General features: G+C 39.4%; 1 protein-coding gene across 4 annotated transcripts in view; it reads right to left on the bottom strand.

Annotated features, from left to right (window-relative positions):
* The window catches only part of STAG1 (STAG1 cohesin complex component), a 205590-nt gene that overhangs the window by 135478 nt on the left and 47822 nt on the right, over positions 1–22290 (bottom strand). For 3 of the 4 annotated variants that reach the window (XM_075099470.1, XM_075099472.1, XM_075099471.1), the window contains exons 3-4: positions 20308–20410; positions 9474–9638 (exon numbers count right to left, since the gene is read on the bottom strand). In XM_075099470.1, the coding sequence (XP_074955571.1) occupies positions 9474–9638; positions 20308–20410 (268 nt within the window). The remainder of the gene's footprint in view (positions 1–9473; positions 9639–20307; positions 20411–22290) is intronic. The other variant, XM_075099473.1, reaches the window with a different exon arrangement.

Genomic DNA, 22290 nt, shown 5'->3' with positions numbered 1-22290 from the left:
GCACATGCACAAAGGGCTCCCCCGACAACAAGGTTCTGAATGAGAAATGGCTCAAAAAACTCTTTAGCTTCTCATCTTCACTACCAGATTGGAGTGAGGCAAGGAGTACTGAAACTAAACTTTAAGCATAGTAAAGAACTATCTAGTTCAGTCGCATAGATAAAACCTCAAGATTACCCCAGTAACACCCACGTCACCCCATTTCACTCCCTGCTCTCAGAAAACAGCTATACATATATATATAGACATACATATATATATACACATCTATTTATGTACATATAAATATAGATATACATACACACACAGATGCATTGCATCTCTGGGTCAGTCAGCGTAACATGTCAATGCAAGTACATGTTACAAAAATGAGGCTCAAGCATATATTTTTTTTTAAATCTGAAAATGCTTCTATTCTTACGAGAACTGAGTGAAAAATCAAGGTCTTCTGCAAATGGCAGATGATGTAGAGTACAAATACATAGCCAATAGAGAGATTTTCAAAAGCACACAACAGCTTTCAAAAGAATCTCACAGAAATTAACTCTCTGGTGACCGTTCTAAGAACTACCATGCAGCATAATTTGAAGAATATGCCGAATAGTCAACCCTACAGAAATAAGAAGCTTAAAGTCAAGCAAGAAGCAGAATAGATCCATAGTCTGAGTAAACAACTTAAAATCAATCACAGAGACTTGCAGATATATTGATCTTCACATCTCAAAGTCTGCTAAAAGATAAATAGGAACATTTTATAGTTTTGAAGAGAAACAGCAGCTCAGATTGCCAGTAAAAGCAAAAGTCTGATGCAATAAATGCAATAATGAAGCTAGTTATTGTATTACCTCCTGGGGGCTTTACAGCTATGAATCCGTTTCATATTCCTTCAGTGCAAGAACATTACTACATGTAGGAGCATTACGTGCTGGAGGAACCAGAGGGACTAACTACAGATGATACCTTGCCAGCTCATGTAAATTAGCACAGTCCCACTAAATATTAATGAAAGTTTATTTCAAAAAAAGCTATTTCACAATTTAAATTAAGTAACAACCTGGCAGCAGCGCTAGTAACACAAAGTGACAGCAAATGACACTATATATGAAGTGCACATTCAAGTGTAAGATCGGAGTCAACTGTAAGTCAAGGCAAATCAAGTATATAAAGAACAATTAAATAATTTGCCATTTCACACAACTGTTTCTGGACATGCTTCATTTACAGTGACTATGACAGAAAATTACTCTAGAATGGGTGTGCAGTGTGTTTACTTTAAAGGTAGAAAAAAAATCCTAAAATCAAAGCTTACATAACATCTTCTGGCAAAATCCTGAAGTTACTCAAATGAAATACAAAGCTTATTAAAACAAAAAAAAAGAATGCAGTGAAATTAAAGATTTCAATTCTTTGTATAAAGAGCAGCCCAAAGAGAAGATAAGAACTAGAAAATATGCTTTAACAAACAGTGGGAACTTAGAGTACACTGAAAATAAGACCACAGAGAAACAAAGGGAAGTAGCGAAAGACACAATCTTCTCTATAAAACTTTTTTTTTTAAGTGAATCTGTGCAGTTTTTAAAAAAAAGAATAAAACTCTTTTAAGGTCAAATTTTGTGAAGACTGAAGTAATTACACAGACAGTTACTGGGGAGAAGGTAGTTCCTAGCATGTGAAAGCATGTGCAATTTAAGATTGTGCATTAGACTTGAAGACAACTGTTTGGTTGCATTCCAAATTGCAGGCCGTAAGTCTAATATACACTCACTGAATACATTAATATAAGGTTAATAAAAAGGAACTGTGGTTTGAGAAGCTGCAGTTTATACTTTTTCCTCTAAAGATGGTAATTTTGAATCACAAAAAAGAGTTTTCACTTTTCTAACACCTAGCAAGCACTTTCTGAATAGACCAAATTATTCTTTTTTTAAAAAAAAAATCTTACTTCAATGTAACAGTATCTGTTTCTTGGTTTTCCATCATATTCAAAGATGGGAAAATCTACTTTATGCACTGTCAACTTCTATAACTTTTTTTTTTCCTGAAGTACAGAGAGGGAAGGAATACAATCCTAGAAGCATTTATTGCCAATAAAACTAAGGAATTCATACTCTCTGTACTGTGGTATCTCTGTCTGGCATTTCATATAGATACATATTTCTATGCAATAGAACGTGCATTAAATATTATGTGGGGAAATCAGTGTAACACATTATATGGTACCATTGGGAGAAAAAAAAACAGTACTGAAATAAAAATATTTAGTCCTCTTATGAGAGTATTAGAATGGCACAATTTAACTGGCATTGCACTTCTTGCATAAAGTCTACTGGAAAAATTCTTTCAAACGGATTAAAATCACAGGAACTACTGAGAACAAGCACTCTTGTCACAGCAGATCTCCACTGCTCAGAGCTGCGTTTCCTCACCTGAGTCCTCAGAAATGACTGGTGGAATGGTCAATGGCCACATACCAAGGAGATCTGTTATGGTACAGAATTATCACAGAATCACAGGTTGGAAACGACCTCAAGGATCATCTAGTCCGAGCTTTCTAGGAAGAGCGCAGTCTAGACAAGATGGTCCAGCACCCTGTCCAGACAACTCTTAAAGGTGTCCAATGTGGCCGAGTCAACCACTGCCCTGGGGAGATTATTCCAATGGTTGACTGTCCTCAATGTGAAAAATTTTCCTCTGGTGTCCAATCAGAATCTCCCCAAGAGCAACTTGTGTCCATTCCCCCTTCTCCTCTCCATGGGACTCCTTGTAAAAAGGGAGTCTCCATCTTCTTTGTAGCTGCCCCTTAAGTACGTACATGGTGATGAGATCCCCTCTGAGCCTCCTTTTCTCAAGGGTGAACAAACCCAGCACTCCCAGCCTATCCTCATATGGCAGGCTTTCCAGTCCTTTGATCATCTTGGTGGCCCTTCTCTGGACCCCTTCCAGCCTGTCCACATCCTTTTTGTATAGCGGGGACCAGAACTGTACACAGTACTCCAGGTGTGGCTGACAAGCGCTGAGTAGAGCAGGATAATGAATTTTGTAGGTGCTGATCTCTCAACTGACATGTGACACGATTTCCAAGGGGCTGTGTCTGTTTAAGCTGGGCCAATCATGGGCGTAAATACAAAGGATCCCAACTACTCATACACGTTGAACATGAGAACAAATAAAAAAAAAAAATCCTTAGAGGAGCGCAGAAATCAGTTATTCCACTAAGAGAGGCCCAATTTGTTGAAAAACACGATGAAGTTCCTTTCCTAGCACAATTTGGAAAGAGTTCACAGATCACCCCAGGTACTTCAAGTGCAAAAGACTTCTCAGGTTTTAAGTATAGTGGGTATTTTCAAGTACGCATGTTTTCACACACTGCACTATTGGCACAGGTGTTCACATTAACAACAAAATCATCACCCTACATCTTATTACATTGCAAGGGAAAAGAGATCTTGTGTGATGACTGCAGAAAAATTCATTTGGTATTAAGGGAAACCCTTCTAATTAATTAATGTTTCATCTGGTGGCTAAATTTTTCCTAGTATAACAAGCATTAAAAGATGTACCTAGTTTTGATTTAATTTTCTTTTAATTCCGTAGCATACAACGAAAAGCAAAGCAAGATTAGGCTGCAGAAGAAATCCACCTAGCAATTAGAAAACTAAATACCAGTTTAAATGACAATAATAGTTGTAGTTACTTTACCCTGTAAACTTTAAAAAAGGCATCCTTAATCTCCTAAGGAGTTTGAGACAGTCTGGGGAAACCCAAAGTTATTACCCATCCTGCAAGTCAGAGAATTCAGCGTTGTTACAATACAACAAAGGACAATTACACTAAAACATGCCTTTTCACAAATACATGGATAATACTTAATATCACCTGTCTAATATTGTTAATCTTCGAAGACCTTCACTGCTAGAAACAGGTAAGGCAGACACAGAGACGCTATGCAGCAAGGGGAACGTCTAGGAGGGAGAAGACACAAACTCAGAGAAAAGAAAGCCATTAAAGACTTCTGAAAACACAGACGCCACATTCACCCTGAGCTGCAAACAGTCAGTAGCAGGGAAAATTCCCAAAATAAGTTTTTGCCTTCTTATTCTCTTTCTTAACTACCATTGTCAGAGACAAGACATTGGACTTTTGGTATGACTCAATTACAGCTGCTCTGATGTTTTTAAACTCAAGTATGTAAGTAAAAGCGTGTAGGTAAAATACAATTCCTCCTAAATAAGGTAGATATGGTGATGGTTATGCAGTTATTATAATCAAGAGTCAGTCTGAGCTGCTGCCAGAGATAAGCTGAATCAGGGAGCTGATCCTGCTGAAAAAAATCCACCAAAGTGTCAGGTTCTAATTAAATCTATTTCTTGGTGTGACTACAAAACACACAAGGAAGGTGTAGAAAACATCAGCTGTAGCTGTGGGAGAAGGTGGGCCCAATCTGTTCAACAGCCGCCTCAGTTTATGTAAGATTAAAGTAGGCATGTAACAACTCTTTCTAACCAGAACCACTGGAAGGACTAGGGAACATTGGGATTATCTATATTGCATAATGATTATGTGACTAAAATAACCGTGAGATAACATTCCAGGGAGTTGAGAGAAGTAAGCAAAGCGAAGCTATATCCATGCAGAATGTGTCAGGCACTACTTGATAAAGCTGTGCAGTCACTGGGGCTGGTTCTATCAACTTCCTTCCCTGGGAGAAGCCACCCCAAGGAGCAGACTCACTCTTGAAGGTGGGGAGGGTGCACCAGATGCCTCCTCTGAAGCCAGTGCCACCTCCTCCTCCGCATTCACCAGCTCGGCTTCCTGCTGCTACCACCAAGGTATCTGCAACCGCAGTGACAGGGGAGCAGCTACTGCAGCAAGATCTGAGGGGGAACAATGATGTTCAAAACTCTGGCTCTAAGTCTACAGTTGCTAAGGCTTGCCCACCCTAACTTCTATTTAACCCCATGCACCAGTACAGGTTGGGGGCTGAAGTACTCAACATAGCCACTTTCCAGAAGGAACTGGGAATGCTCGTAGACAGCCATCCAACCATGAGCCAGTAATGTGCCCTTGTGGCTAAGAAGGCCAACAGTTTTCTGGGCTGCATTAAAAAGAGTGTGGCCAGCATGTCAAGGGAGGTTATCCTCCCCCTCTACGCCACCCTAGTGAGACCACATCTGGAGTACTGTGTGTCCAGTTTTGGGCCCCCCAGTTTAAGAATGACAGGGAACTGCTTGAGCAAGTCCAGCAGAGAGCTACCAAGATGATCAGGGGACTGGAGCATCTCCCTGATGAGGAAAGGCTGAGAGACTTGGGTTTGTTCATCCTGGACAAGGGAAGACTGAGGGGGGATCTCATCAATACTTATAAATATCTAAAGGGTGTGTGTCAGGATGATGGGACCGGACTCTTTTCAATAGTGCCCAAGGACAGGACAAGGGGCAATGGGCACAAGTTGCAACACAGGAAGTTCCTGCTGAACATGAGAAAAAACTTCTTTCCTGTGAGGGTGACAGAGCAGTGGAACAGGCTGCCCAGGGCGGTTGTGGAGTCTTCTTCCCTGGAGACATTCAAAACCCGCCTGGGTGTGTTCCTGTCCCCCCTGCTCTAGGTGTGCCTGCTTAAGCAGGGGGGTTGGACAAGATGATCTCCAGAGGTCCCTTCCAACCCCCACCATTCTGTGATTCTGTGAAACTAGTATTGCTATTACTACAGAAAAATGAGTGTTGTAAAACAAGCTGTTTGCCTAATACAAGAATGGGTGCAATTCCACAGTATGAGCTATGCAGGGAGGTAGTATACAGACCATAATGGTCTATTTCTGTCCTAAATGTTATGAAAATACAGGAATTACTGAAATTGTATAGGATATGCCACACTACCAAGATGCATAAAGACATATCAGGTCTTTGGTAAAACTGACTATCTTGCATTTCTTGTACAGATCATCTCATCTCAAAGTGATAGAAGAAGATACTAGAGAGACTAGGAATTCCAATGAGAAAGTAATTTCAGATACAGATGTTGATGACTAAATGTCATCCAAACCTGATACATTATGATAAAACGAACTGGCAACCCTACCAGTAAGATGCTAAGAACAAAAAGGAGCACTGCTGAAAGTGGTCAATGTTTCCTTTACCTCTTTGATACTACTTCCAACAGCTCAAACATGTAATTACAAGGGACACACCCCCTTTATTTTTGCGTGTACTGATTTTTAACCTCAGTCTGCAACGCAAAGGTGAATAAACACTGAAAATCAGTATACTGAAGATAATACTGAAAGTATTAACATTTTGGAAATATTTTAAATAAATATTAATGAAAGCTTTTTAATCCTTTCAAAATAGGCAACTGAAGGGAAGAAAAAAAAAGGTCTCATGGTGTTCCTGCTCTGATACACAAACTTTCTAGCCAGTGTAGTACTGTGAACAGGAGTCACAGCTTGCCAACATGATCCCAGTAGGTGCAAAGATGACAAAAATCTGAGGAACCGAAACATAAGAAACAAAAGAAAACTTCCTGTGACAGGGTAAGGAGTGCTACAAATACAGCTTTACTCAAACATGGAAGGAACCTCAAAGACCCAAATCTGCATGTGCCAAGGTGTGCAGACAAGAACAGTGACGAGTCACATACATTCTTGATTTCTGGAGAGACAGAGAACTGGTGGCACAATGAAAAAATCCATTTCAACATACTAGAAAGTTCTCTTTGGATACATACCTTAAAATGCTTGTTGGCATATAATGGAGCCATATTTACTATGAACCATGTCTAACTGACACCAAGATTACTTTCATTAGCTGAGCATAAGCAGAGGGATCAAATATTTTTATCAAAAATCAGCATCTAATCTGTAGTGAGCTGCTAACGTCAGTTAAGGGTAACTGGTAATGCACATATTACAGAGCAATCGAGGCAAAGATCTGTTCATGTTTTGGTATTGAACACCTCTTTGCCTTACTGATAATCCTCTCTGATGTTCTGGGGGAGGTACAAATCCCCTCTGCACACAAGAAAGCTGAATGTTTCTCTGCTTGGCTTGACTAGCACAGAGGGACAAGCTTCATTACAGCTAACTGGTCATAATTTACATATGAGAAATTTTCAGACTGAGGACTAAACAAAACATCAGATCAACACACGCTCTTTACTTCACTGCCAGCTTAATGCCAGGGTCAGAGCCCAACGCAGAAGCACCTATGAAGATTTAAGCTACAAGCCAGCCCCTGTACTGGGGGCTCAGCTGGGGGTGTGGAAGTTCACCCACACCCTTCATTCCCATCTGTGTAAACTCAGGCAGTTTAGCACATGAGAAATGGTGATATAGTATGTTCTGCCTACAGAGGTTTAGAGTGGGGAAATATAGTGGATATAGCTGTATCCATAAAAATATTCAAGAAAAAAAAAAGAGGAATTACAAAAAGCAGAAGAGTATCGTGTTTGCCTAAGAAAAAAAAACCATAGAGCCTAAAAAAGCTCTACGAACAGTCTCAATGGACTAACAAAATGTACCTGCAGAAAACACGAACAGCCATATCACACTTCTTACAGAGAGCTGCTGACAGAAAAAATTCTGAAGCAACTAACTGTACAAAAGGTTACTGAGCAAATCAAAAAACAGTGACAACAATTCTATACCAAGTTAACATGGGTGTCAAATTGATTAACAGAGTTCAAATGATACTTAACACTGACACAACTGGTACCTCATCAGAGAGGCAAAGATTCATATGCAAAGAGCAGCTCTGAATCTATGTGTACTTGAAATACACAATATTAACCTAACTTTGTTTCCCAGGAAGAATCAAACAGCAATAAGCCTGAAGAGAAGTCGTAAATCAATCCTGCTATGAGAACCAAAACAGAGGACAAACTTAGAAGAAGTGAGTGCATATACAAATACCTAAGTTCTCAAAAAAATTCCTTTGTATTTGAATTCCAAAGGTTTCTTAATACAAACACATAGACAATTTCATTTGCAGAAGACTTCTGATGGCATCACTTTTGAAAAAGATTAAATGTATCAGTCAATTCCACACACAGTCATCAAACATCAAAGCAATCACCCATTCATTTTCATTCGGCTCCTGCAAATATCAATAACTCTAGGACAAACATACTACATAAAGCATATTGTATGTTCTGTACCACAGTAAAAACCAGAAATAGACTATAGATGTTTCCTCAAATCCTGCCAAAAACTATATTTGAAAAAGTGTTGAAAACCAAGCAAAGTTGGAAGCCCTGACTTAAGACATGGAGGAAGAAGAGGCCAAAGAATCTGTAGCTTTGTTAGGAGTAAATTTGTTCTGTCTTCACCTACTAGAAAAGAAGGGTCAATCCTGAATAGCTGTAAATACAGCAACTATGAAGAACAAAACCTCTCATTTTCTTCCTGTATATTACTTCTTTAAAATTACATCTCAGACCTTCCATATTTGAGACTGAGAGAAACTTTTCAACAGCTTTCACTCATTTGGAAGACTAGATTCCTTTGGGAGTTAGACTTATCCTTTAGCTACACTAAAAGTAATACTGAAAATGGGACTTGGCCCCTAATTTTCCTAATTTGTAATTTTCTCATGTTAGTTAGCACCACAAAGTCAAAACAAACTAACTGATATTGCATGAGTCCTGTTTTGTTGAAATGCCAAGTAATAGAGGTTTGCTTAAACAATCCTTCCATTGGATCCAGGCTTTGCACTGCACTGGATGAACAGTGTTTTGGGCCCATTGTTTCTCCTTTGAGTGCCAAAACCAATAGCTGAAGCACAGTACCTTACTAAAATATACAAGTACTGTCAAAACCAATCACCTATAGGAGGTCTTGAGGTGGGACTCATCTAGCCCAAGAAATCCCATAAGACCTCTGAAATTGATCAAAACATAAAGGAGTAAGAAAAACTTCAGGGGCAATTCACTGCAACTCTCAGATATTTATTTTACAATGAAAAATTTGCCTTCAGGATGCATCCATCTTTGTCCCTCAGACACAGAGGAAGTTTAGGCTACTAGTTTGCCCTTCACCTGCTCTGGTGGGGACAGCAAGAAGAATGCAAGCTGCAGTGCAAAGTACTCAGTGCTTGTGTCTGCAGGTATTTTTGAAAGAAACAAACAAAAAAAAAGCCTTGGATCCATCACTTTTCACTCATATACTTTTTCCACATATAAAACTTATTACAGGATATTCTTTAATGAACTGCTTAATATCAACATGTATTTTCAATTTGGAACTAATGAACAAAATAATGGAGAACTTTAAATACGTGACTTGCTGATGTCTCGTCTTTCACAAGTATGACAGTCCTCAATTCAATCAAAGCACATTCTGTCCCTTACTTTATCATACACAGTCTACTGGACCAGAGGTTATGAAAAAATAAAATTGTTTACAAAAGCATAGCTTAGACTGACCTTCTACAGTCAGGATATACTGAGTTGTGAAGGGGTAACACAATTAGTTATTTTACCTGCATAGCACTCTTGCCCAGCTTAACCACCTCAAACAAAGTGACAGGGTCCCCTTCTCCATTCTGCTGAGGGTGGCCGTTAGCTCTTCCACGACTTGCTCCTCTAGCTCCAGATTCAGAACGACCCTTGTCTGCTGGAGACTTCCGAGGTTTCTTAGTGGCAGACTGGGCAAAGAAAACCAGCAGAATGAAAAATTTATTATAGCTATATCTGAAGTCACTCACTGTATCTTTACAAATTATACCTAAATAGTACACACACATTTATACACTCACACATGTATGTACACACAAGTACCACAGAATAAGCCAGGCTGGAAAGGATCTCAGGAGGTCTCCAGCCTGGCCTCCTGCTCAAATCAGGTTCAGCTATGAAATTCAACCAGGTTGCTTAGGGCTTTTTCCATATATTTTCATTTATCAGGAGTTGTTGTGGAACAACTTAAAGGCCCCGAACATGTCAAGGCAAGTAGCGGTGAATTTCCAATGTTGGAGTACCAGTTCATGACAATACCCATATTAGTCTTACTCAACACAAACATACAGTCCGCAACATGACTAAAACTAGATACATGGTAGCAAATTAAAGACAGGACAGCAAAAGTGCTTTAAGTTGGCACTCAAAATAAACTTTTAGAATAACTAATGATCTTTGGAATACAATAAGTTATTAACATTAACTTTCTATATTTTTGTTTTTTATACAACTTTCGTAAGAAACTCTGTACATTAAGAGTCAGCTCTTCAACTCAACTCAAGCCACTGAATTTATACAGTCAGATTTAGCAGATCATCATAATAGCCTCTTGCTTTAAAAGTTTATGAGTTAAAATATTTTCCCTGTGAATCTAAATTATTTAATGCAAATTTTCTCTAGATTCTTCAAGCTTATAGTCAGGTGGTATAGATCCCACGGGTAAGAAATCACCTAGTGAACAGTTTGCTCTGAATTTAAGTCACCTTATGTTAAAAAAATGAAGTTTCTGGAGAAAATAACATAAGATTCCTGCTATGATCTTACTTCCATATTCTACTATTTTTCCCTACTGTGAGGCAGGCAAAAGCAAAGGCTGCCATTTTCCACAGAACAATGAAGCTATTTGAGGAATTACGTTAAAGAAAACAACATGCAAGCAACTCAAAGACTACATTTAGGACAATATCCTCATGGTACCATTTAGTACCATTTACTTGAGTATACTGTTAGCCAGTTTCTATTAACACTTTCAGTAAAGAACATGAAGTAAAAATTTTTGGTTGCATTTTCCAACTGCAGACACATTAAGATTTTTCCTGCAGAGGAAAGGGATCTAATTTCTGGAAAAGAGCTGGTAGAATACAAACCTGCAGTCTATCTTTCCCCTTACTTTATGAGAGATCACTGCTGGTGGGGCCACAGAGCTAAAGAAAAGGGCAACGTAGAGTGCAACTGCCTCTTGCAAATAATCAGTTAAGGACTTGCATACAAATGCAAGCTGGAAAGCTTAAAAAACCAGTACAATATCTTTGACAAGTTTTTGGATAACATCTGCACTTATGATCAAAAGAACATGCGTTTGCCCTCGATTAATTTTTAAACATGTGCAAAGCTGCCTTTATCAGCAAGAAAGCTATCAATACATGAAATGTTTGAGCTCTACTGAGCTCTAAACAGACACATGATCACTATTTAACAAAATGGCAAAGAATTAGAAAAAAATTACTCTTTTGAGATATATAATCCACGTGTTTATTCAGTCTGGGTGACAGTAAACCATATGAACTAGCTACAAGTACTGCTAAATGAAAGCTGGAATGCAAGTTGATGCCCTCCACAGAAGCTAATGCAAAGCCACCTCTATACTCCATTCTTCTCAACATGTGAGTCAAAGGAAGACATTAAATACTGCAAGGATGGAGGGAAAGCAAGTAGATGGATGTGAAATGCACACATCCAAAGATACCTTGTAACTGGAAAGCATTGAGAAAAGCCACCTATGCTGGCATGAATGCTATGGACCAGTACACACATGCTCAAAATGAGTAATCACAAGACACATAAATGCTCAGTTTAAACTCCACTTTTGTCAGGCATCCTGGGGAAAATGGGGTGCTTTGGCCAAGACTCATAGTTTGAATTAGAAGGGTGAGAACACCAGTGAGCTCTCAGAAGAGGTACAGAAATAACCGACAGATGTATTTTAGACAGAATTACTGCACAAAGCCTGATTCTTCAAACCCAAGTAAATATCTCAATATCCTGGACCTGAATTAACATCAGATATAGTACTGAGTCTACTTGAATAAAGTTTCTCTCTGGTATAGATTTTCTTTTGACAATGAGAACATCTCTCACAGTGGAGAAACCAAGTCTTTCATTTAACAAAAGCCATTCTACATCCAACTTGGGGTACCTAAATCCAGATGCAGGGTCTGTATTGAATCTTGCCTCAAGAGACAAATTAAGGAGACAAAGAATTCTCTGCTGAGAAACTGAAGAAAATCCAAAACTAGAACCTTCGGAGTCAGGCAGGGATTAACATTATCTTCATATGGAGAGGCACTAGAGGACAGGTGTCCACCAGACTTCCACTCCAGAGCTCTTCCAACCAGTAGGCATTTGACAGGAAGCCCAAGCTCAATCCCACTCCGAGTGCAAATATGAAAGCAAGTCATACATACGTCCTCCAGCCTCCAAAAACTGCCTGGTACTCTAATTATAAAGTTTTGCAAGAACAAGGCACAGAAGTGAGAAACTGGCATTATCTTATTGATTAACACACAGTATTATAATGCTGTTGTCAGACATTACTTGCATGTAGTGTCCCTGAATTTACAGCAAGAAACTTTGCAGGCCATCTTGGCAGATCTGAACTTCATACAGGTTCCTGCCTCCAAGTACAAAGTTGAATAGGCAACCCTATTTCAAGAGAAAAAATTTCACAAGAAGAAAACTTTTCACAGTGAAAACAACCAGCCGCTGGAGTAACCTCCCCAGGGAAGTGGTGGATTCCCCAACATTAGACACTTTTAAGATTCAGCTGGACCGGGTGTGCTGGGCCACCTTGTTTAGACCGTGCCTTTGCCAAGAAAGGTTGGACCAGATGATGGTAGCGATCCCTTCCTACCTGGTATTCTACCATTCTATGCCACGATGCAGACATCCAACACCACTGAAGCAACTGAAGGAAAACCATGGACTGGTACATCCATAGAAACGCAAAGAGAACTTGCTCATGATACAGAATATCTGTGGAATATCTGCAGAGGCAGGGTGCTTTTGGAAGTGGAGTTGCGAAGTCAAGCCACAAACCTAAAAATTATGTTTGGCATTGAGAATGCCAAACAGAGATAGCCCTGCACCCCAGAAGAGAGCTTCCTGCATTCACAGGAAAGGGTGGTCCTTCAGCTCAACACAAAAAAAACCCCATCCTCTAATGCCATGAAGGTCTTCAACATAGAAATAGTCCTGCCCAAGGACGAGTGTGGCTCCAGTAAACCTACCTGACTACCACTGACAGCTGTACAATGTGATGTTGCATAAGATTGGAGTTAATTTGTAGCAAGTCTACTCTTGTGAGGATTCACCAAATGGTCATCAAGATACATCAAAAATAGAATCTCTGCTTCCTAACAGGAACAACAATTGTGGTTATTGCTCGCCCCTTTACACCCTTTCAGCCAGAAGTTTCCTGCCTCTACCTAAAGCCCCCTTAAACTGACAGTCATGCACAGGTTTGGTTTTTTTCCTTTTTAAGTGTCAGTCTGTCAGAATCCTGAGGTGGGTAAGAGCTGATTGTTTTCCAGCCTCAAAACTGTTTTTTCTCCTGTTCAGGAGAGGGATCTAGGAGAAGTCACAAAAAAGGCAAGCTGGTTAGCAATATTGTATCTAAATGTATTCATAAATCCTTGTAACGATTTCCATAATCCAGTCATCTGCTGCAATGGCAGAGCAGACACTGAGGTAGGGCTACCAGAGGGAGGGATAAAAGAAGCATGACAAGGTAAGAAAGATTGAGGCTTTTTAAATCACACACCAGCAAAGGTGCTGCTTGGAGCTGTGAGCCTGTAGCAGTTAAACCTCTACTTTCACTCTGAGACCCAGGTCAGACAGTTGGACTGGTGGTGGTGTTAAAATGGACTGAGTTGCCAAATGAAAACAGAAGTTACTAATGATTTTTCAGATGTGCACTAGATTCAGCTGACAACTAAAGCTGAGCATTTATACACACCAGCATTAGGAAATTCCTAAGTTCCAGAATGTGCCACAGAAGCAACTCTAACATGGTCATATCAAAGACCACATAGTTTACCTGTTACTTTATAGCTTAAACTAAGCCAAACAGAAAACAAAATCCTTACCCTGACCGTAATTAAACTAAAATTATGACCCTTCAGAATGTTGTAATAAATTAGCTAAATAATACTTTTCCTTTCATGTCTTCAAAATTATTGTGAAGAAAAAAGTGACCCACTTTTGTAAGATCGAGTAATACAGTGTAAGTTAATTCACACACTGCCAAAAAAGAAAAGTGAAAGTGGCGTGACATTTTCCATTAATATTCTCCAAGTTGATCTGATGTACTTCATGAAGAAATAGAGACAGTAAAAGCGTTACAGGTCAATAACTCCACCTAACCCACCACCTGAAATGATGGCCTCTATGTGTTCATACCATAACCAATACCCCTTTCTCAAGATAGCTAGAAGATGCTTTTTAACCTTCCACTCGAGTAAGACTGAAGAACTTGCCTCTCAAAGGCATCATCATCTTGAGAGGCCTCTGCATTGGAGGCTCATGTTAAGTGGGACAGTGGTACTGTCTGAGCTCTTTATTAATTAATCCTGATTTAAAAAAAAGGAGTTACCATACATTTCTTAACATCATCATGGTTATCTAGGGAGAAGCTCATGGATTCAAATGGTCAGTCCTTTGGACTTTTTTTTGTCACAGAAACAAACAAGGTACTCCCTGTGAAAAGCCTCATCTTGCAAATAAAGACAGATGCAGGCCCCACCAAAATCCAGTGCGTACAGAGTAGCTTCAGCTGTAGCACATGCAGTCTAGAACAACAGGAAAAAAAAAACAACCCAGAGGCAGTGTTGGGGTGTGGGAGGCAGTTGCTTTTTTCATCCTTATTTTAAAACCCAGCAAGCGTTCTAAAAGTGATTTTAAAGAATCAGAAGAGTCTGCTATAAATGCTTGAATCACTTCTATTCTTCTAGCTCAGGCAACTGCTACCAAAAAAAGACTACTTCCACAGAAATACAAAGAATAGATTAGATTGCCAAAAAAACAGGGACCAACCCCTCAAAAGCTTAAAAGGAAGACTTTTAATGTCATCAGGATTTCTCCACCAGGAAGCAACATGTGGTGGGATAGAGAAGTCTTCACATACTGCTATACATGCACTGCATTTCCACAGAACTACAGGTAGACTTGTTCACTTCAGTTTTAAGGGACAGACCTGAAATATCAGGCAAGCATGCTGAAACAGGACACTGATGTAAGTCACACCAAACCACAAAGCTCGACCACTATGAAAACAAATTCTTCTAAGAGGATTCCTTCCTACTATTAATCAGGATATGTAAGATTTGGAACTAGAATGAAAACCCAATCCCTGCAGTGTCTATGCAGTATCCATGCTACAAGACTATATAAGGCTAAGAGTTTGCTGCAAAGTTAAAATTTTACATAGGAATGCAAAAATATGGTTTTGTGGTCTGCCTCCTCCACACCAAACAATACAATAGGACCTGAAAGCAAAACCCTAAAGTCTGTGCTGGGGACGAAAGGATCAGTAAGTGTCTTGTTCCATCTTGCCTTAATAGAAGAATCTCATGAGAGGAGTTGGAGAGAGGTATGCCACAGCAGGGAACTCAGAACTGCCTGATGCTTCTTCTTGTCCTCTGAGTCATAGAGGCTAACCTGTCTACTCCTACTTCAAAGCTGAAATATTGCCAAGCATCTCTCTCGCTCCCTCAACCTCTAACAGGTAAGGTTTAAGCCAAGCTATTCTGAGCTCCTAAGAAGGTAAGGCTAAGTAGCCTAGGTAGTAGGTAAAATAAAGCATGCCAACAACACTGAATAGAGAGTGGTGATCCAAGAGAGGAGACAAAAAAGGATAGATAAATAACACATCTGAGCTTGAGCTCATGAATGTGAAAGCTGCATTGCATCATAAGCCCTTCGGCTTTCAAATCCCCTACTTAGAACAGGACAGCACACCCATACCCATGTGTTTTAATAATGCAGCAGACAGAAAAGGCATTTTTGGACAATGTTACTCAGCAACTTCAACCAGAGGACTGTTATAGGTCACTCTTTAAATACACCTTGCACAATTCATGAGATATATATCTAGATGGTACGCTTGCATATAGTATTGCATAAATACATGCACCACAATATCCCACTGACTGGCCAGATTCACCTCTTGGCCAGTTGTTCCACAGGCATATGGTCTACAAGATTCAGTGTTTAGAAGTGGACATGGGCAAGGAGGACGCCAGCCCCAGCCACTGTCAACACTAGACCAGGACATGGTGCAACTCCTGCTAAATTCACAGCAAGGGTCAATGAATTCAGGACAATTGGGTTAGATTCTGTGTTATTTTGAAGGACCAACGCGCTTAATCTCTTGGCAAGTTGACTGTCTAGCCTACTCAGTCAAGCACTCATTAGAACAGTCTCTTAATAGAAGTGGAGGGGCAACTTGGTAAGCAGTGTTTTCAGGAAAGGAAGGTTCCCCAAAATATTGAACTTCTCTATGAACTGAAGAGGTATTTGCTCCAAATGGCAAATTTTCAAAAGAGGACCATCTCCTTAAAAAAGTCTCAAATCTGCAAAGAGGAATGCCTTTCTCTGGAAAAAAGTCTGGAAAATCCTCTAGTAGTAGTCTGTCTTTCTGATAAAAGGTCAAGGACATTCTGTAACACTAGAGCACAAACCTCTAAAACAAATACATATATGTATTTGATGGAGTACATTGCGTACAGCTCTGTAATAGAACCACGCAGCTAAACAAAACAGCACATAAGAGTAAACTCTCTTTCCAAAAGAGATCAATATGTTTACGGCAGATGTGACACTGCAGCCGTGATGGCCTAAGGATGTAAGCAAATCAACATTTACAGGGAGAGATCAAATCTTATTAGACCATAATATTTTAGTTGGGAGAAAAAAAAAAAACAAAACAAAACACCACACCACCCACAAAAAACAGAAGAGCCTTTGGGCAGAAAAGCCTTTCTTTAGGTCTAAAACGGAAATGAAAAACATCAAAGCTAAGTATCAGTTGAGAAAAACAGCTCTGAATTTAACTAAACATTTTAATCTGTTTCACATCTGAGAGTAAAGGTAGGTGGTACCTGTGGAGGAAATAAAAAACACATTAGCAGATGGATGAGCAGGGATAAAATGTCAGAGCTGCACCTCCTGTAAAAAATTGATAATTCACCTGAGAAAAGTAGATAGGTTAGCAACATGGATAGGGTGAGCAATGTGGAGGAGGGAAGTGAAAGACAATGTTTGCAAAGTCTATACCTCAATTACTAAGTCCATGACTTTTAATATCAAATAATGTTATAAGTTTAATTGCCTAGATTAGATTTTCCAAGGTGTTTGCATTTCTCCTCCAGGACATTAGACACTGAGTGGCTTTTTCCTTTTTGGTCATTTTTTTGATAGAAGAACCTTTTTCATTCCTTTCGGTTGCTCCAGTATCAATTATCAAGGCAGGATTTGACTGTGTATCCAAATGTATACATTTTGTCAAGTCACCCAAAAAAAGTAGCAAAATGACTTAATTTGTGCATGAGGGGAGAGCAACAGATGTAATTTATCCTAACATTAGCAAGGTTTTCAGTCTCCTACAATATTCTTGTACCCAATTTGGGAAGTTGTGATCTGGATGGGTAGACCACTGGAGGGGTGGACAAGTGGTTGAACTGTTGGGCTCTGGGCATAGCGGTTAATGGATCATCTAGTACCTGAAGGCTGGCACTGAGGGAGCACAACAGAAGTCTAACTGGAACATGTCCAGTTTCCCATTTTCATCAGACAGCTGGAGGGAGTGAGAAAACATACTCCTGTCAAGTGTGCCGATGACACCAAATTGGCAGGGAGACTGCTTAATGACATGAAGGGCAAGACTGCTATTGACAGACTGGATGACTGGGCTAACGGTACACTCAAAATTCAATGTGGACAAAATGCAAAGACCTGCCCCTGGCAAAGGAACCCTGCACCAACACAAGCTGGAGACTGACTAGCCCAGGAACAGCTCTGTGGAAAAGGACCTCAGGGTCCTGGAAGACAGCAAGCTAGACAGCCATGTGCCTGAGCAGTAAATGACATCAGCACCCTGGGCTGTACAAACAGGAATACAGCAGTACACCAAGGAAAGTGATTACACCCTATTACTCAGAACTTATTAGCCCATATCTGGAATACTGTGTCCAGTTTTGGCCCTCTCAATGTGAGAGAGGTATTGATAAACTAGAACAAGTTCAGCAGAGGGCTACCAACATGGTCAGGGGGGTGGGAACACTCCCCTGTGAGGCTTTTTTTTGCAACAGCATATAGAGGGAGGACAACTGACAGTAGTCACAAACTGAAGAAGTAGAGGTTCTGACTGCATCATGAAATAAATGAAACAGGTTGCTGAGAGAGGCTGTGCAGTCTCCAGCCTTCGTGGTTTTCAAGACCAGACTGGAAAAGCCCTCAGCAATGTGGCCTGATCCCAAAGCTGAGCCTGCTCTGAGCAAGAGGTTGCAGTGAGACCTCCTGAGGTCCCTCCCAGCCTGATTCCATGATTGACCATCATTGTTTCTGTTCTCAGAGACTCTTCCAGTCCTAATATACCCTTTCTTGATATTTTTGGATGGAGGTTGAGGGGGAAGAGAAACTAGAATTGTGCAAAGTATTCAAAATTTTGGCAAACTGCAGTTGCAGTTTTATAAAGGACACAGTATTCATTTTATTCTTTATTCTCTTCCTCAGAGTTTTAAGACTGGATTTGGGTTTTTTGACCCCTATTAAGCATTAAGATGATGCTTTCATGGAATCATCTCTGGTAATCCTAAGGTCTTGCTCCTTAGCAGCAATGGTCAGCTCACAGCCCATCATTTTACGTATGAAGCAATGGCCGCTTCCTCTGTATGTTCATCATTTTGCAATCATGTACACTTAACAAGAGCCCAGAGTTGTTCTAAGCGTGAGCAATTGCTCCTGCAGAAACCTGACAGCAGGACCAGTAAAGCGCTTCAGCGAGTATTCCCACAGGAGCTACTAATAAGCTTGAACAGAGGGATGAGAAACACCTTTTGTAACATTCACCTTTCCTTTCCAGTAAAGGTGTGGAGGGTACAAAATACCACTAGGTGTTGTTTTCACTTAAATTCCTACACTCTGACAATCTTCTGGGTTAGCAATCAGGTTGCACCATCCTCTTTTTTTTTTTATTAGTTCTGCAAAAACTCATACATTTACTAATGAGATATTCTTAAGATAATTTCTGATTTTGTCCTTTGCTTACACGCTATGTAAACAGATGACCTGTTCTCTTTATATGCCGCTTTAAAGCTTCCTGTAAAGAAGCTCCATGTTTGTGGGCAAATCTGTCCATCTGATGCAGAATATATGCCATCATAGGAAAATACCATGCAAAAGCTTTCAAAAGGAAGACAACATGCCCAGAAAAGCCCAGGATTTAAAACATTGGCTCCCAAAGTCAGTCCAGGAACTGTAACGCAAACTGAAGACCAACACTAAGGAGGAGTTTGTTCCAGCTTGGCCAGCGTGCTTGAGAACACCACACGGTTCTGGCCATTCTTACAGCCTCACTAGGCCATGCTTAAGGAGTCAGACTTAAAGTGGAAGGTCTTAGGGTAAAAAAAAAAAAAAAAAAAAAAATCATCAACCCAGTAGTGCTATATATATAGCACATTCATACTGGCAGTGTACTCACAGACAAACACGAAGAGGAGAATCAAAACCATTAACAACACATACACAGAACTTCCCACCAAAAATCTTGTTCCACAGTGTGTACTTCAAGTGATATAATCAAGAGAACTACATCTGATGACCCTGAATTAAAATGAAGGACAAAAAGACACACAGAACTTTTTCTGTATTTTCCAATAAATTGGCTATTTTATATAATAAATTAAAATAAAAAAGAAAGCCTCCTTAAATACTATGTGTAATACAGAACTGCTTCTGTATGTTCCCGTTCGTGGGCCAGCAATGGGCAAAGACTACTGAAGAACAGTAAATCTTTTACAGCAGACAGCAATATCGTCTGCTGCACTAGGCTAAAGAATAGGTTGAAGCTCCCAATCTATACGCAGGATACGGTGTATGTCAATTACATGAATTTTTAAGATGTGTTAATAGATCTTCTGAGGCACTTAGTAAATATTATGCTGCAACTCTTCCATTCACATTAAGAGATTATCAGTTACTAAAAGGATGGTGCAAATGTCATTTGTCACTTAAAATCCACTACAACTTTCATAACAGAAAGGGGTCATGCTTACTGAGATTATTCTCATGTCTGGAAGAATGTTGTAATCGGACAATAACAACATAATCGTAATGTTCATGTAAGTAGCTAGCGAAAGAAAAAATAATACTATTATGAGCTCATTTTTATGTCCCTTTTTAAACACTCCAAACACTGTTTGTATATCAATCTGATAAATATTTCATACTACAAACCTTCATAAAGTTTGACATAGGGCTCATTAAAAGCCTATTTATGTGACCACAAGATGATTAGATGAAAAACAGTTTGCAGTCAATTTTAGATAGATGGATAACAAAACAAAACTAAATTACACATACTGGAGGCCTGCCAGGACGGCCCCTTTTTCTTTTTCCTTTGACTTCTGCTTCTTCAAGCTCACTGCCAGCATCTGAATGTGCAGTAGTTTCATTTGTAGAATCCCTAGGGGGGAAAAACACTAGATAAATTAAAATGATTTGAAATCAACAAGTAATCTATAAACTGACTGATTAAATATTTAGCCCTAAACCAGAAAAAAAAGGCAGCATTAAAAGGCTTGCCACATTTATTCTGCAAACTAAGGAATTAAGCATTGTTAGCCTTACCTTTTTATGGGCTGGAATGTCATATGATAGACTGGAAGTCACTTAAATTAACAGCTTCTTTTGAAACCACATTACACTTCAAAAACTGGCTATGTTAAACAGCACATTCTCAACATACCCATCCCACAAGGTATTCACTAGTATCAACTTTGTTTTACTCTTAGTAACTACTTCCAAACTGCTTTCAAGGCCATGAGAAAGCAAACTGGAGTTGAACCCAGCTATCACATCATTAGAACAGTTACAGAAGTTCTCACTCTGGTTACACCGTGTTTTTAGTCACACTTGAAGACAATGGTATTGTTCAGCTGTTAATAAAGAGAGGATTAACACTGACCGTGAAGAACAAACCAGAAAACTCACTTTGATCTGAAGATGTTTACGATTCTTGCAGTTAGAAAAATGCAAAAACCTTGATGTTGCTCAACAACTATTAGCAGAGAAGTCCACAGTATCATTTTTCAGTCATTCCTGGACTTAAGACCATACTAAGTAGGGAAAACAACATTACCCCAATTCCACCCCCTCCCCAAGCCAGGTGCACAGGTACTTCTCTGCATTCAAAACAGACCTGACTGCTTGAAGAAACTCAGCTTATAGATGATCTTCTGAGGCATTAGGTTTGGCCGAATAAGAGACAAGCAAAACCATACCTGTTACTGATGTGCTTTATTTTTAGTTTCCAAAACCACCAGTGCATGAGATCTCTGTAGATTAAAGAGTAACTGTAATAATGTCCTAGATTACTAAAGGTGGATCAAGTCTATCTCTCAACAGAGATTTCTTTAAATCCAATATAATTTCCTTGAAGTGAAAGGAGTTAAATTGCTGTAAAAATTGTGCAAGTGGAAGGGGAAAAATCAGATCTATTCCATTGTTCCATACAGCCTCAAACATAAAAGGTGGCATCTGGCTTACAGAAACTGAGAAGCTTCCACAAGCCAACATCTACACGTATCTTCCACCACTGTCTAGGGTTTGGGGTTTTTTTGTTTGTTTTATAAATCAGGAATACTTCACAAATTTGCTGTATCACCAAGAAAGCTATCTAGTAATGCAGATAGATACAATGATGTTTCTATCAGAATCAAGAATGTTCTGATACTTCTCTTTACTGAAATTACCATATTGTTCTAGGTCTGCTCTAAACCAAATAATTCTGCAGAACTATGATGACTTTCTAATATTAAGACACCACTATTTTCCAGCCTTTTCCAGTTTGCAAGCACAAAAACACAAAGGGGTCCACCGAAACCTTTACAAAAGCTAGAATGCAGTAGAACATATGAGTGTCCTTTTCTGAAAGTAACTTCAGTGGATTATCTCTATTCTACAGACCCCAGAAAATCAGGCACCCTAGATTAAAAAACAGTATTTAAGTACACTTGAGTTCCTAAATTACACACTTGTAAAACAGTATCTCTACAAAATACTGAAAATGCAGTTTTGTTTAGGTAAAATTCAAGTAGCTTTTGCCCTTCATAAAATATGAAATTTGAAAAACTCAGTATCAAGCTACGAATTAAAAAAAAACCAACCACAAAACAAACCCATGAACAAAAAAACCCAAACAAAAAATCAAACCCCAAACCAAATAAAAGAAAGCCCACACATAGTTCAAAATGGTTTGGTAAAATAGGGTCACCGGCAAAAAGCACTGCAGTGAATACAGCTGAAAACAATGCATATGTGGATGGATGTATCCAGCCTTTACTC

Source organism: Phalacrocorax aristotelis, chromosome 7, assembly GCF_949628215.1.
Source record: "Phalacrocorax aristotelis chromosome 7, bGulAri2.1, whole genome shotgun sequence".
In the NCBI taxonomy this organism is placed as follows: domain Eukaryota; kingdom Metazoa; phylum Chordata; class Aves; order Suliformes; family Phalacrocoracidae; genus Phalacrocorax; species Phalacrocorax aristotelis.
Note: the sequence above shows the minus strand (reverse complement) of the source record. Positions and strands in the feature narration are given on the sequence as shown.